Consider the following 14,217-nt stretch of genomic DNA (forward strand, 5'->3'; position numbering starts at 1 on the left):
GATTTATTGTGAGGTTTTAGCTAGTTTAAATCCCATAACCAATAGCTAATTATTTTTAGCTAGTCTTGCTTTCAAATCAGTGGTTAAACTTCTAGGTTTTGTTTCCACTGCTACCTTGTCACCTTGCTATTAAATGGGTGATATTTTTTTAGTCAGGCATTAAAACCTTCCCCAAACCCTGTAAGATGTTACTCCCTCACCCCAAGTCCTCACCATCAGCTGCAGCAAGCTGTGCACTGAACAGAGAGCAGTGTTTCAGAGCGCTGGCTCTTCTCTCCAGAAAAGAAAACAAGAAGTGACCCTGGCACCTTTGACCTGGTTCACTCTCCTGGATCAGTGGGCAGTGTTTGCAATAGTATGGGAAACTCGCAGCAGCATTCCAGCTGTAGCACTCAGGAATGTTGCTCTATCTAGCAGTATGGGAAGATAAGTGGGAACTGAAAAATAAGTAATGAAAATCATACCTCAGTTATCACGTTGATTTTATAATCGAGGGTAAATAACTTCGTTGTTGAATACCAATTAATTCGTTTTTTTTGTTTGTTTGATGCTTCAGCTTTGCTCAGTATGGCAAAGAGATGGTTTTCCATAGCTGATAAACTTTCTCCCAGTGGATAAGTTGGTAGTTTATAGATTGGTAGCTCCTGAATGCAGATGTTACGTGTGGTATCCCTTTTGCTGGGGTGTCAAGTGAAAGCTTGTTGTGTCATATATTTTCCAGCCAGCCTGATGCAGCTTCCAGCTGGTCTCTGCCTTTGACCTGGCAGGATTCAGAGCAGCATTAGTCCTGCCCAAGTTAAATTTAAACAGGTCTGGCAAGTCTGGTTATTAACACCTGTAGCAAAAAGCTCAGCATGTCAGGCACCTGCAAAGTAATTGTTTCGTTTAATTTTAGTTCCATTTAATATCATGTAACACAGTGGGACTCCCAGCATCCTACTACATCTCTGAATGTTTTGTTGTGGTTTTTTTTCCTTCCTTTTATTTCCCATCACTCTTCAGTTCTCACTGGCTTTTTGTCAAGTTATGCATCTAGATGGCAAGTGGAGCCAAGAGGACTTGTGCAAGCTGTCTTGCTAGAAAAAATGTTCACATTTGCATCTTAGGTGAGATATATTTAGCAATGAGCTTTTAGTAAAATAGTGATCTGTATTAGGGCTTTAAACATCCTTATTTATGGTAGTAACCTGACACTTAATAGAAGGAGTAAGACCAAAGGCTGCCATGTTTCCTGGGGCTCACATGAATTTTACACAGGAGGTTTGGGAGTGATTGTCTTGGAGCCTTCAAGTGAAAGACTCCACTCCTTCCCCACTTCAAAAAAAAAAAAAAGGTGGGGCATGTGCAAATTCTTTTTGAAATTAGGTAAGTGATAGTTTTCAGTTTTTGCTCTTAAGGGGGAAGATTAGGAGAGGAAAAGCTCCAGAAAACTGTAGCATGGGTCTGAAGTGTACTAGAACAACTGCTGGAAGCTTCTATCAAATAAAGGGTTGTGTATTGTTGGATTGAGTAGCACGTGAGCTGAGACTCTTTGTTTAAATGTCTATACAGTGTCTGTATTAGGCTGGTCCTTTGTCTCCACTAGACCATCTAGTGTTGATTTCAGCAGTGCTGAAATCATAGTCTGTCATAGACTTACGTATGTGCAAATGCTTCTCTCCTGTATAAAGCTGTCTAAATGAAGTTTTTTTCACTGATACAGAGCTGTCAGTTCCTCTACATCAGTACTGGTTGCCACGACAAAACATAAGCTGACCTCTTGCTGGAGTTTTATGACAGATGTTTCATTCAATCTTACATTCCTGAACGCGGTTCTGGAATAGAAAATTCCCCTTCCTTGGGCACAAACTGTCTTCATTCAGTGGACATTCAGATTTACATGATATTGCTCGTTGCCCATAACGTGTTGATATTTGTACTGCAAATACGAATTGCTGAGCTCTGGTAAATTCTCTAGGAGAGCAAACCTCTGCCTGTAGAGTGGTTGTCAGACAGTAGTGTGGTGAGATTTGAAATAAATATATAAAGGTAGTGTTACTGTACTACAAAACCCACTCAGACCTGTGCTGTGTGTGGGTTAAACCCAGCACAGAACGCTCTGGGTGTGTTGTGTTGGTTTGCTCCTTCCCTGTGCAGTTTATGCCATTAACTTAAGGAATTAAAGTTAGAATTGAAACTTTCCTCTTGCAGTTTGTTTGCTTTAAGGATAAAAGTCGTGTGTGCTTTTAGACCACGTGGGGAAAAAAATTTGCTGTGTCTGCGAATGAGGGAAGGGCTTCACTTTACCCTGCAGCTCTAGGGAGCAGCATCCAACCTTCCCCCAGTGAGAAAGTACCTCTTAGAAGGCAGTCCCCAGTGTGTCTGTGCATGGAGAATTCTGCAGGGCACGTGCTCACAGTGCTGAGTTGGGTTGTGCCCTCTCATATGGAGCTGTGGTCGTATCCACATCCACGCCCCGTCTCATTCGAAGGAGGTGGTGACGTGGCATCAGCAGAATCTGTTCTCTGCTGTAAGAGTTAACAAGAATTCCATGAGAAATCAGAAATGGCTCAGTGTGCGTATACAACACAGCGCAGAGATTGTGTAAATTTTTTACTGAAAATTTTGTAAAAAAGCATCGGCAGTTGCTGACCTTGTTAGTGGTAAATAAATCAAACTGTTAAATGACATTAGAACGGTCTCAGAGCTGGTTTGCAGTAACATGGATGTTGTTTGCCAAATAATCTGGGTAGACAAGGCTGTGGGTTTCCCCAGTTTGCTGAGAATGAGTTGTTTTTCCAAGGGGAGTCTGTCGGAGCAGTGTTGGAAGCTGTTCCCTTCCCAGCAGCCTGAACCAGTCTGACTGCTGGCTGTGTAATTGTGACAGTGAAATGAGCAGCTCTCACTCTGAGTACTTGAAGGGAGATTCTATGAAAGAGGAAGGCAGCTCTTCTACAGTCATTTTCCTGACCATAAATATCCCTTAAGATGTGCCATTTTACATTTGAAATAAACTTTGCAGCGCTACTTATTCTGCCGTGATTAAATCCAGATGTGCATAAGAGGAGCATTCTAGTGAACCATAGAAAGCTGTTCCTAGCTCAGAAAGCTTTTTCCATAACCAGCAGGTAATTTATCAGTTTAAGAGAATGAAATGAAGGGTAAAGATAAACATTTTGTAGAACAAGAATTGAAAGAATACATCTAGTTAATTTGTTCTCTCCAGTAGAATTCAAATGAATCATCTACATCTTTTTCAAGTGTAATTTAATTTGACCTATAACATCATAACGGAATTATTTCAATATTTGAGCATCTTGTTTAAACTGTTTTTTCAGTGATCCTGAGGCAACTTGATGTTTGGTTTTTTTCCATAGTGACACTGCAGCAAAAGTAATGGTGGAGCTCCTGGGAAGTTACACAGAGGACAACGCTTCCCAGGCTAGAGTTGATGCTCACAGGTAATACTGACCTCCCAGTTTCCTTAAAAGTAGGGTTTTTTTCTCAACTGTTCTGTAGCACTGCTGGCTGAGTCAAGGGTTTACCTGTGCAGTCTGCAGCAGGTTTGGTTGTTTCTGGGCAGGGCCAGGTTTACTCCAGTGTGCAAGTGCACAGGAGCATTTCTGGTCAGTGCTGGGAAAGATCAGCCTTGGGTGAGGACTTTGTTTACATCAGCTGTGCAATCAAAATTTGAACTGGTATCCTCTATTTCAGATTTTTTTACTTAACTGCATGTTTTATTATGTAAACTTGAGTTTCCTTTCCAAATAGAACTTTCTGTTGGAAAGACACTCTTGCTCTCTTCCCTGTGGGCAAGGACAAAGGATGTGAACGGCACAGAAATAAACTTGATTGTTGGGCAAGCTGTACTAAATTGATTCATAACTGTCATTTCCCCAAGTAAAAGCCTGTATTTCGATGTTCTATCAATCGTGATTTTGCTTAGGAATTAGTTGTTTTAGTAAGTTGCCTACCTCTGCTGGGTACATACAACCAGTGGTTCTCAGGGGAGTTGTTTGTACTTAACCATGGAGGAAAATCCTTTTGAAAATTAGAGTGTCTGTGCATAAGTGAGAACTTCAGGTTCTCCTGGTGTTCCATGTGTGGAAGGGCTGGGCCATCAGGAGTGGAGCACCAAGAGGCCTCTGATGTGCTGCTGACAAAAGCTTTCATCTGGAGTCCTTAGAAACACGCGGGGCTGTTTGTAGGCTGGGGCTGCAACGAATAAATCAGAGGCCTCGCACTGTTTGGTGCTGGGGTTTTCTCTGCTTTGTGTCACGTATTCAAGGATAATTAATCTTCCTGAACAACTTAATTCTATGAAATTTTTTGGAGGACAGAAAAAATACCTCTAAGAATGAAGGCTGGGCTGGAAATAAATGCATAGGTGGAAGCAGTAGGGTGGTCTGTGGTGTTACCACCTGGCACATTTCATTTGTGGGCAAATTACTGAATGCTTTCACTTCCTTGCTTTTTTTCCACCTGTAAAATGAAGATTAAACCTGGAATGTGACACGTCTTACATTTAAGAACAGTTGAAAACCCTTGGGTGTTTCCTAGAAAGCAAGGAAGAACAAATTGAGTTGCACTTAGTCATAAAAATGTGTGTTGCTGTAAAAGTAAGCATTTTCCTTTTCTAATTAGATGTATTGTACGAGCACTGAAGGATCCAAATACCTTTCTCTTTGATCATCTTCTTGCCTTAAAACCAGTCAAATTCTTGGAAGGGGAACTCATTCATGACGTGAGTAACTTTGTTTTTAGCAAGATGGTTTGATACCTGTAGAGTACTTTGTTTTATTAGTGTCCTTTGAAATCCATTGGGATAGTTATCTTTGACAGTAATCCTGAGCTGCCATGTGCTGTTTCTTTAATGTCTTTAGAATAAAAAAAAAAAAAAAAATGCAGGTAACTGTTTCCTTTCAAAGTTTCAGAAACCCAGTTACAAGTCCTGCCCACACATGAGTTCTGTGAGGCAAAATCTGCCTTTCAAGTCTGAGAAAAGGAAGTCAGCTCAGCACAGAGTGTCCACAGCTACTGGAGACAGAATTTTAGCTCTTGACAGTTTATTCTTGTGTTCAGTTACCAGCAGTTTATATCTATATCTGCCCAGCCTGGAGGGAGGGAGACTGAGATAAATATTTAAACTGTTCTTCTATTTGTTTTCCATCTTCTAGCTTTTGACAATTTTTGTAAGTGCTAAACTAGCATCCTATGTCAAGTTTTATCAGAACAACAAAGACTTCATTGACTCCCTGGGTAAGTTTTCTGACTATTTGTGTGGCTTAAGATATGGAAGCCCCAGAGTGCTTCACTTTGAGCCCATCTGCTGAAGCCAAGGAAATGTAACAGGAGTTTGTAAGAATGGATTAGAGTTTGTAGACTGTAATCTCTGCTGGATCGTAACTGGACCATCTAACTGTGGTTTGTTGCACTAAACCAAGCTGCTTTATGGGTTTGGAAGAGAACTGTGCTTCTACCCAGTGCACTGATACTCTGGGCTAGGCCAGAGATCACAACTTCACTGAGTTGCATAAACCTCCTGATTTTTTTTTTAATGACAAATAACTTTATACAACAGCAAATGCTTCTCCTGAGGAGTGAGCTAAACCATGCAGATAGTGTGTGTTTGTGTGTGTGTGTGTGTGCTGATGCATTAGACCTGGCAAGCCACGCTCTGTCCCAGTTAATTTGTTTCATCACGTGAAGCAATGTGATGGAATGTTAATGTCAGCACCCTCTTTATTTACACACTGTGGAAAAAAGGAGTAGTAATTAACACTTTGACACTCCCCCGTTGATGTGTAATTGACTGTTTCAAAGGAGCACTGGTTCATAAGCTATTGCATGCATTAAAATTACGTTTTTTATATTCCAGCTTTTTAGGACAGGGGTCAGTGACAATGCAGAAATTGCTCAATGATGCAGATTTTTTTATTACTGCATTAAGGTTTTGACATATTGGTAATGAATGAATGTTTCCATAAAAATACGATTTTTTTTTTTTTATAACTTTGATTTTGAAATGACACTTGAGCACTGGCTGAATGCATTTGAGGAAAGGCATAGTTTTGATAAAACAGAGTTTACTGCAGCCTTTTAACACATGCATTATTTTGTTTAATGGAGTGTGATACAATTTTGAGAATAATTACCCTCAAGGGCTTAAAATGGTGGTACTTTGGGTATTAAAATGATGAAGATATCAGTGGGATTTTTGGTGAATAAAATCAGCAGCAAGTTTTTGGTAGCTTGTAAATATGTGTATAGGATAAGTGTGCTTTCTGTCACGTGTACTTGAACATTAGGTGTGCAGACATCTTATGTTTTTTCTCTCTCAGGGGAATATTGTAATTATTTTTGTGTATTGAAATGGCTTCTAGTTATTTGGCCCCAGAAGTATTTGCTGAAAATGCTGTTACACTAACATCTGAATAAATTTATGGAAGATTAACTACTAACATTAATTGTATAATACACAACAGTCATGATTTCTTTTGCTTTGCCTCCCTGTTTCTGTTTCCCTCCGTGAATTCACGGCGTGTGAATTCGAAATTCATCTCGGATTCACATAACCTTCGTCAAACCCTTAAATATCTGTGGAACTGCTTTGAAAGACAGTCTTGTCCTCCACTTATCTCCATTTCTTACCTGCTTTCCGGTGTGCTCAGAGCTTCTGTGTGTTTGAGCCGTGGCCGAGCAGAGACCGGAGGGCAGCACAGATGGGAGCTGAGCGGTTCAGCCGAGCCTTTGGAAAACGAGGGCAGTTTGGTACAGACAATAATAAAGTTATTAGATGAGGCATTCAGAGGTTACCAGTTCCCACATTTTTAACCATGCTTTTTTTTTTTTTTTTTTTTTTTTTTTTTTTTTTTTTTTTTTTTTTTTTTTTTTTTTTTTTTTTTTTTTTTTTTTTTTTTTTTTTTTTTTTTTTTTTTTTTTTTTTTTTTTTTTAAGTGACCAGGCTTTAAAATAAAGAGTATTTAATGATAGGATTTCAGTGGCAGTAGAGCTTCAGCTTCACCTTTCCCAGATCAGGACCAGTTACAACTGGCCCACAAAAGCTCCTACAGGTGGCATCGGTTTGTTACAATTTGTTGTTTTATTAATGCTGACAACTTGGGCCAGCCAGTAGCATTATCTGTGTCAACTGAATCGCCCTAACATGGCCACAGTTAATCTGGTATTATCAGCAGTCTTTTTCGGAAAGTTAATCAGCATTTCATTTGCATTTGTTAATTAGGGTTAATGTGTGCTAATTGATTTTTTGATGCTTGTAGAGTTCCATTAAACCCAGTTAGGTATAGTTGCTGGTGCTCCTTGTTCCTATGAATTATGGTGATCGCATTTTTGTTGAATCGGTGCCAAATAGGGAACCTGCATCATAATTACAGCTAATTAACACAACACGATGCCCTGCACTAATGTGCTTTCCTGTTAGTGTGTATGGGTGTTATAAATTCCAAACCTAAATATTTACTGAAGCAGTGGGGATGTTTATAAGGTCACTCTGGAACAAAACGAGTGACATTCATTTTAAAGAAACTTCCCCTGAGCCTGAGTTGGTACCTCGTGGAACTGGGGATTAAGAAGTGCCTCGTGTCATCTCAGTGTCTTTTGGCCCACCTAGACTTGTTTCCGGGGAAGTGGTCTCTGACTGTGCTTCACTTTTGTAGATAGTACATTTTTACTGAAAATGACTGAGTCCTGGTGAATTCACAACTGAAACAGCTATTTTAGCTAAAGACAAGAAAATGCAGGATTTGATATTTTTACCTCAAAAAAACTGTTGATAAGGAAAGGTGGAATATTTTTTGGCGTGAAATAAAGTTTAAATTGTAGGAAGCGTTTATAGTAAAAATAACACGAAAACCGAGTTATTGATATGAACTGTAATTAATTAAACTGTCAACACTTTTGCTCAGGCTTGTTGCATGAACACAATATGGCAAAAATGAGGCTACTTACTTTCATGGGGATGGCTGTGGAGAACAAAGAAATCTCATTTGACACGATGCAGCAGGAACTTCAGATCGGAGCTGACGATGTCGAAGCGTTTGTCATCGATGGTAAGAACTGCAGCACCACCCTTTTTACACACTGCTCATGCACAACACCTCTTACAGTCTTCTACTGTTGAATATTCAGAAAAATATTAATTTTTCTGTCTTTTTTAAAAGATAAGAGCTGAACAACTTCATGCTTAAAGATGCCTGACCGCTGGGTCTTAAAAAACCAGTGGTTTTCTTCTCGGTGACGGGAACTTGCACCTCATGTGATTCTTTCTAGAACTAATAAATTGTTTGCAGGTTTAATTTGTCGTCTGGTCTTGTTTGCTGTCATTGAAACAGGATGTGTTTGTAGGGGAGAGAAGTTCATAAAAACTGGACAGGATGTTGCTTTAATAAATTGGCACCAAACAATAGGATTCGTGCATGACCTTCATCTTGTTACATGATTTTGCTGTCCTGCCCTACTAGGCTGTTAAAACCAACAGCAAAACTTATTAAGTGAACTGCCCTGATCTCATTTTGAACAGTTTTTTATGAACTTTAATACCTTGGCACTGTCATGAAAATGTTCCTCAAAACAGCATTGTTTGTTGGGGTTTTTTTGCAGCTGTAAAGACAAAGATGGTGTACTGCAAAATAGATCAGACACAGAGGAAAGTAGTTGTCAGGTAAGACTGAATTCCTCGCAGCATTTTGCAGAACTTAGTGTGTTCTAATTATTTCACTTACATTTGTAGAATATTTTTAACCAGGAGCAAGGTATTGTTCCTGTCGGTTGCTGGTAGTTAAATAGTTGCTATTTATCATAATTTTATTAAAGCTCACATTGGATGTGATTAGCTTATTTAATGAAAGAGTCCTGCTTTCCAGCACATTTCATTTAATGACCCGGTGGTGACAAGAATACTAATGACTGTTGTTGCTTTAAATATTTGGGAAGGCGACAGAATTCTCCTAACTGGTAAAGGGGAGCCTTTTCTGTAGAGAAAATAAAAAATTTTCCCATTTGCTTGTGAGAGTGAAGTAAAATGCTGTAAAAGAACAATGAGGTGAGTGTGACATTTAGTAATCATCTTCCAATTTTGTTTTACTCCTCTAGTCACAGCACACATCGGACTTTTGGAAAGCAGCAGTGGCAGCAATTGTATGACACTCTAAACACCTGGAAACAAAATTTGAATCAAGTGAAAAACAGTCTCCTCAGCCTCTCAGACACCTAAGGATTTTTTTTTGGACCTAGTAATATCAGGATAGATAAATTTTATTCAGAACTTTGACAGTTTGTGAAATGTTTCTAAAAAATGTATGCAATTGGTTTAAACAAGCTAAATATTCTAAATTGCAACACGAAAAGAAAAAGGCAATAAAACTACCATGGGAAAATACCTTCTGTGGATTTTCTTACATAATTAGCAGCAACAAACTGGCAGTATTGGTTCTTTTGTTCATGTTTAGGTTTACAGTGTGAGGATCTTTCTTTGCAAGACTTGTGGAGAGGAAGGGAGGGAGGTCCAAAAAATGGTAATTGTAAAGTAAGAGAAAATTTCCCTTGCAAGGGAGGAGAAACCTCTACAGTGACCCAGTTAGAAGTGAAGCTTTATGGAGCCAGGTCTGCTGCCTCAGCTCTGTAAGCATACCTGGTGCTTCAGTGTTGAGAGAGACCTTCTTGGTACAGTATCAACCAAGATATATTGAAATAATTTGGCAGTAAAGGTAAGCAGAAGATTTTTCTGTTCCTCTGCTGCTCAGAACTGCTGGAAACAGCTGTAAGTGTAGAAACCACTGTATTCTGAAACAGTTGAAGGTGATTTTGCTTGAAAACTGAGCAGTCTGGCAGAGAAAATGAATTGAACTATTTCAGCCAAAACTTTTTATCAACAGGAAAAGGGTGCAATTAAGTAATCATTTAATTTTACTGAACATATATTAAAACATTAACTTAGGAACTTTTTAACTTTGGGCAAAGCCAATAGCAACTTGAATTTGATTGCAGAAACAGAATCAACATTACTAGTAGGAATTGTATCCATTTTTGAACATAAGAAATGCTTATATGCTGTATTAAACATGGAAGTTTACACATCTATCCCATATTCTCTAGGAATACCTCTACAAATGTGGTTTAGGGAAGTGATCTGGCTGTGCCTAAAAGACATGCTTATCTGCTGACACTCATTTTCACTGGCCTTCTTCGTATTTTCTTTTTCTTGCTGAGTGAAGTATCTCCAAATTCTGGAATTTCTCCATATCTATTTGGTTTTGAATAATGGAGTTGTGAAGAGCAGAGTTGTCCTCATCTCTGAGTGCTTTTTCACTTCTTGCTGGAGTTACAGTCACGGGAGAAGACTTCTGCTGTAAAGCAGTGAATCCTTCTTTCACCTGACAGAATACAAAAGTAGCAGTTGATAATCCAGTGAAATTCAGGTGCAAAGGGTTCAGATCACTGGATTTTGTTGAGCACTAGGCAAGCAAGGAAACGTGAACAGGAAGATAAATCAGTTGGGGAAGATGCGTTTAATTTGCAGTGTTTGCTTCGTATTTAATTTAGAAAACTTGATAATGACAAATACACTTTTATGGACCAAACCTTAACGTAAGACTTAGTGCAGGAGTATGATCTAAAAAAAAGACAACCTTGTGTTAGAGTGCAGATTAGCAAAATAAATAGCTTAATTAAAGAGTTTAATGTTGCAATTGACATTTCTACGGCTATGCAAGCATTTGATTAACAAAACCCAAAACCATGAGGTTTATAGTGTTAACTCCCTCTCCGCTTCGCTGTATAGATTAGAAAGCAAAAAATCATTAATGCAAGGGCTGTAATAGGTTGGCTTTTTAACGTTAGAGATCTTTTTGTTGTTTTAATAGTTTTAATTATTCTTTGATAGATACTTCATATCTGTGCAAATCAAAGACAGATGGCAGCGCAGCAGGGAAACAAGCTTTTTGCTTGCAACCCGTGACCCTGTGGCTCTTGGGGAGGCCAGCACAGCACCAGCCACCTGCTTTATTTTAGCACGTGGATTTTATGCTAAAACTTTCCTTCCCCAGACTTTACTGAAGACAAGTGTTTGGACCTCTTTGGCCAAGTAATTGCAGTTAGGTCACACACACACACATATATATATGTGTATAATTTTAATATAGTTCTGTGATGGTTTAGAATATAACTTTAAAAAACGTAATCTCAGCTGTCAAACTAAAAGGCCTCAGCATTTTCATAATAAAATAAAAATAAAACGTGTTTTAGTGCCAGTACTGAGTAATATTGCAACTTGTGGGACACATGTAAAAGCCATTATTGCTGAACAGTGATTGCACGTTGAGGGACTTGTGTTTAAACTGAGCTGAGGATTCTTATCCCATTGTACAGAGTAATGTTTAAAACAGTTCTTAATATTTTTACTGGAATTTTTAGTGCACCTGTAGCATTTGTGGATAGTTTTTATCCCTTTTCAGAGTACTGTGCTGTGGTTGAATGAGATCACCCAAACTGTAGAAGGCTTAAGTCTGCACTAATTACGATCATACATCTTAGTCAAAACAAACTGCTCAGCCCATTTTTAATCTCCCAACAGCTTTTTGATATCAGTCATTAAAATGACAGATTTGAGGACGGAAGGTATTAGAATGACACCAACACAGAAGGGAGGGAGTGGTCTGCAATATCCAAGGCTGAGATTTCGCAGATTAAGTATTTGGAAAATAATCTAAATAAGGTGAAAGCGGCAAGGCCCTCTGTTCTTGTCCAGCTCCACTTTTACTTGGCTAGTGCATAAGGAGCTTTAGTTTGGGGGTGGCAAAGCAGACATAACCACCATCAGATAGGGAAATACAGCTTTGCTTCAGCTGTAGGTTATGTAGTGTAGTTCACTGAGTTCCTGACTCCCCCTCTGAGACAAAGCAAGAGAGACACAGTAAATTTCCCTATGGGGTGGAAAATCCACCCCCGTGTCATTCACAAATAGAGTCAGACTGGGAAAGTTGAGTATTTTAAAACAATCTTCCAAATGTTAGAGGATGTGAATGCTGAGGGCACCGAGCTCATTGAGTCCTCAGAAGTCAGACACCTTTGTCACTGGAAACACCACATACCCTGATCTCAGACCTCATCCAGAGACAGCCATAACTACCTGAGAAATACCTCTAGAACCTCTCCTAAAAAAAAAGGTCAACTGCAACTGTAAATCGTTGCATCACTTTTGAATAATATGTTTAGCATTAGGTCAGGTTCTCATACAGCTGTTCAAGCTGCAGTCTAACACAGATCTGAAAAGGCCCTTGCTAGTGCCATCCTGGAGGAAGTTCTCTGACAGGGAAACAACAGGCTTCTATTTTATTACCTGCTTTGACACATTTGTGCAATGTCATCCTACTAAATAGTAAGAAATTACTCTAAATAGGGCACCCAAGAACTGCAGCATAAGATAAATGGAGGAGGCTTGTGATTCCTAGATGTGCTGAATTTTTTTTTCTTTTCCATATTCTTTATCAAGTAGTAAAGGAAGCAATATTTTTATACTTTTGCATACTTTTTTTTTTTTTTTTTTAGTTCCTACTTTTACTGTAGGTGATGATTTTTATTAGGGTCCACAATGAACTATCCTCTTCCTCCCCTCCCAAACAGACTGGTTAGCATCTGTTTGATTCATAGGCTGTGACTTTTTCCTGCTGCTTTCTATCAACCTTAATTGTGAAAAATGGTGCCTTGTTGCCCTTCTGATATTATTTCGGAGATTGACTCAGCCCTAAAGTATCCAGATGGGTACAGTTGTACAAATATCTGTGGAATTAGCTCACTGAGGTCTGGTCTGCAATATTTTTAATTGACTTACATGTTCTGTGGGAAAAGAGGAATCATAAAAAGTCTTTGCTGTAGCATTCCATTCTTCACTGGGCTCTCCCTGGGGGTCTTGCTGGATATTGGAGGTATTCAAAGTGTTGGCAGCTCTGGTAGAACCTGATTGACAAAAAGGAAGTGGTAACAACTGCAGTTTAGTGTCCAGGCACTAATTGTGAAGTATCTAAACTGGTTTGCCTCTTGATCTTGAAAAATCAAATATTTTGGGTTTAAATCACTGGATCTCTGTTGTAGGTTTTTCCCCTTCATTTTTTTTTCTTGCACACACTTCCGCATCTGTTTTTTTTCTCTAAAGATGTGGTATGATTCTACTTTGATTAAAAATGTTTTCTGTCATCTTCACATATTAAGCTAATGACAAAACAGTGATTTATGGAAAATGCATGCCTTCTAAATATTCTAAGTGAATACATTTTTTCGAACACTTACTTTAAACTCACCTTCTGATAATTATAGTAAAATACATAAGTACTGCCATCCTTACATGATACTCCAGGGTGACTTGTCATAAAAATATATACCAGAGTGGGATAAACTGTAAACTGCATTGTGGTTAGGCAGGAAAAGGAATTCCCTCAGATTGGGTTACTCAGCTCCTTCACCGATGCTCTTCACCTCTGGATCTCTCACGTGGTAAAGTGGTTTGTGCTTCAGTAAGTAAAAACAAAATTTAAAAAAATACAGGGATCCACATGAAATCCACATGGATTCTACTCCAGGTTTGCCTTTCTGGGAAAAGATCTGGAAACAAAACCGATACAAAGCCCAACCACAATAAACGTTGTTTTAGGGACAAAGATACTTCTGAAAGTGAGCTTAAAAAAACGCACCTGAACACCAATATGCACAGGCAGGGCACAAGTACAGAGACAAAATTACCTGCAAAGCTGAATTCATAACACCAGAACAATGGAAAGAAGCCAACCTGCCTTTTTAAGCTTACAGCAGGCATTAAGAATAGAATCTGCCTGCAAGTTCTGCTGGGAGAAAGGAAAGCACCACTTGTACTGCCTTTTGTTCTGTCCAGTTAATGAAGTAGAGGGACATCTGTAAATGATGCTTTTAGTACTTTGGTAAAAAGATTTGAGTTTAGAAATGGCTCTTTTGGTAAATAAATCCAGGAGTAATCTCATTTGATGCAAAACGAGAGCACTGAATGAAGTCCAAAGGCTGCTCAGTGTTTCTTTAGATCCATGCAGAGCACTGAGAGAATATGCCCTACATGAGGGTTAGAAATACCTGTCAAAATTCAATTTGTCATTGTACTGATGTTCTTTTAGAAAGGGGAATATGAGAAAAAATTATTTAATCAGCTAATAGAACTAACAGAAGCTGATTAGTTGCACTTATACTATAAACAGTGAA

At 38.8% G+C, this 14,217-nt stretch overlaps 2 protein-coding genes across 3 annotated transcripts in view; one reads left to right on the forward strand and one right to left on the reverse strand.

Annotated features, from left to right (window-relative positions):
• The window catches only part of EIF3M (eukaryotic translation initiation factor 3 subunit M), a 19,574-nt gene extending 10,198 nt beyond the window's left edge, over nucleotides 1-9,376 (forward strand). The window contains exons 6-11 of one of the 2 annotated variants that reach the window (XM_027908007.1): nucleotides 3,357-3,440; nucleotides 4,624-4,723; nucleotides 5,157-5,238; nucleotides 7,905-8,048; nucleotides 8,599-8,659; nucleotides 9,091-9,375. In XM_027908007.1, coding sequence (XP_027763808.1) covers nucleotides 3,357-3,440; nucleotides 4,624-4,723; nucleotides 5,157-5,238; nucleotides 7,905-8,048; nucleotides 8,599-8,659; nucleotides 9,091-9,211 — 592 coding nt within the window. In that variant the 3' untranslated portion in view covers nucleotides 9,212-9,375. Of the gene's footprint in view, nucleotides 1-3,356; nucleotides 3,441-4,623; nucleotides 4,724-5,156; nucleotides 5,239-7,904; nucleotides 8,049-8,598; nucleotides 8,660-9,090 lie in introns of both variants that reach the window. The other variant, XM_027908006.1, reaches the window with a different exon arrangement.
• A 643-nt stretch (nucleotides 9,377-10,019) lies between these two features.
• The window catches only part of CCDC73 (coiled-coil domain containing 73), a 41,101-nt gene continuing 36,903 nt past the window's right edge, over nucleotides 10,020-14,217 (reverse strand). The window contains exons 17-19 of the mRNA XM_027908008.1: nucleotides 13,855-13,863; nucleotides 12,827-12,951; nucleotides 10,020-10,370 (exon numbers count right to left, since the gene is read on the reverse strand). Of these exons, the coding sequence (XP_027763809.1) occupies nucleotides 10,170-10,370; nucleotides 12,827-12,951; nucleotides 13,855-13,863 (335 nt within the window). The 3' untranslated portion in view covers nucleotides 10,020-10,169. The remainder of the gene's footprint in view (nucleotides 10,371-12,826; nucleotides 12,952-13,854; nucleotides 13,864-14,217) is intronic.

This window comes from Empidonax traillii, unplaced genomic scaffold (genome assembly GCF_003031625.1).
Source record: "Empidonax traillii isolate 1590-97213 ecotype Southwest subspecies unplaced genomic scaffold, ASM303162v1 scaffold1599:size102157, whole genome shotgun sequence".
NCBI classification, from domain to species: Eukaryota; Metazoa; Chordata; class Aves; order Passeriformes; family Tyrannidae; genus Empidonax; species Empidonax traillii.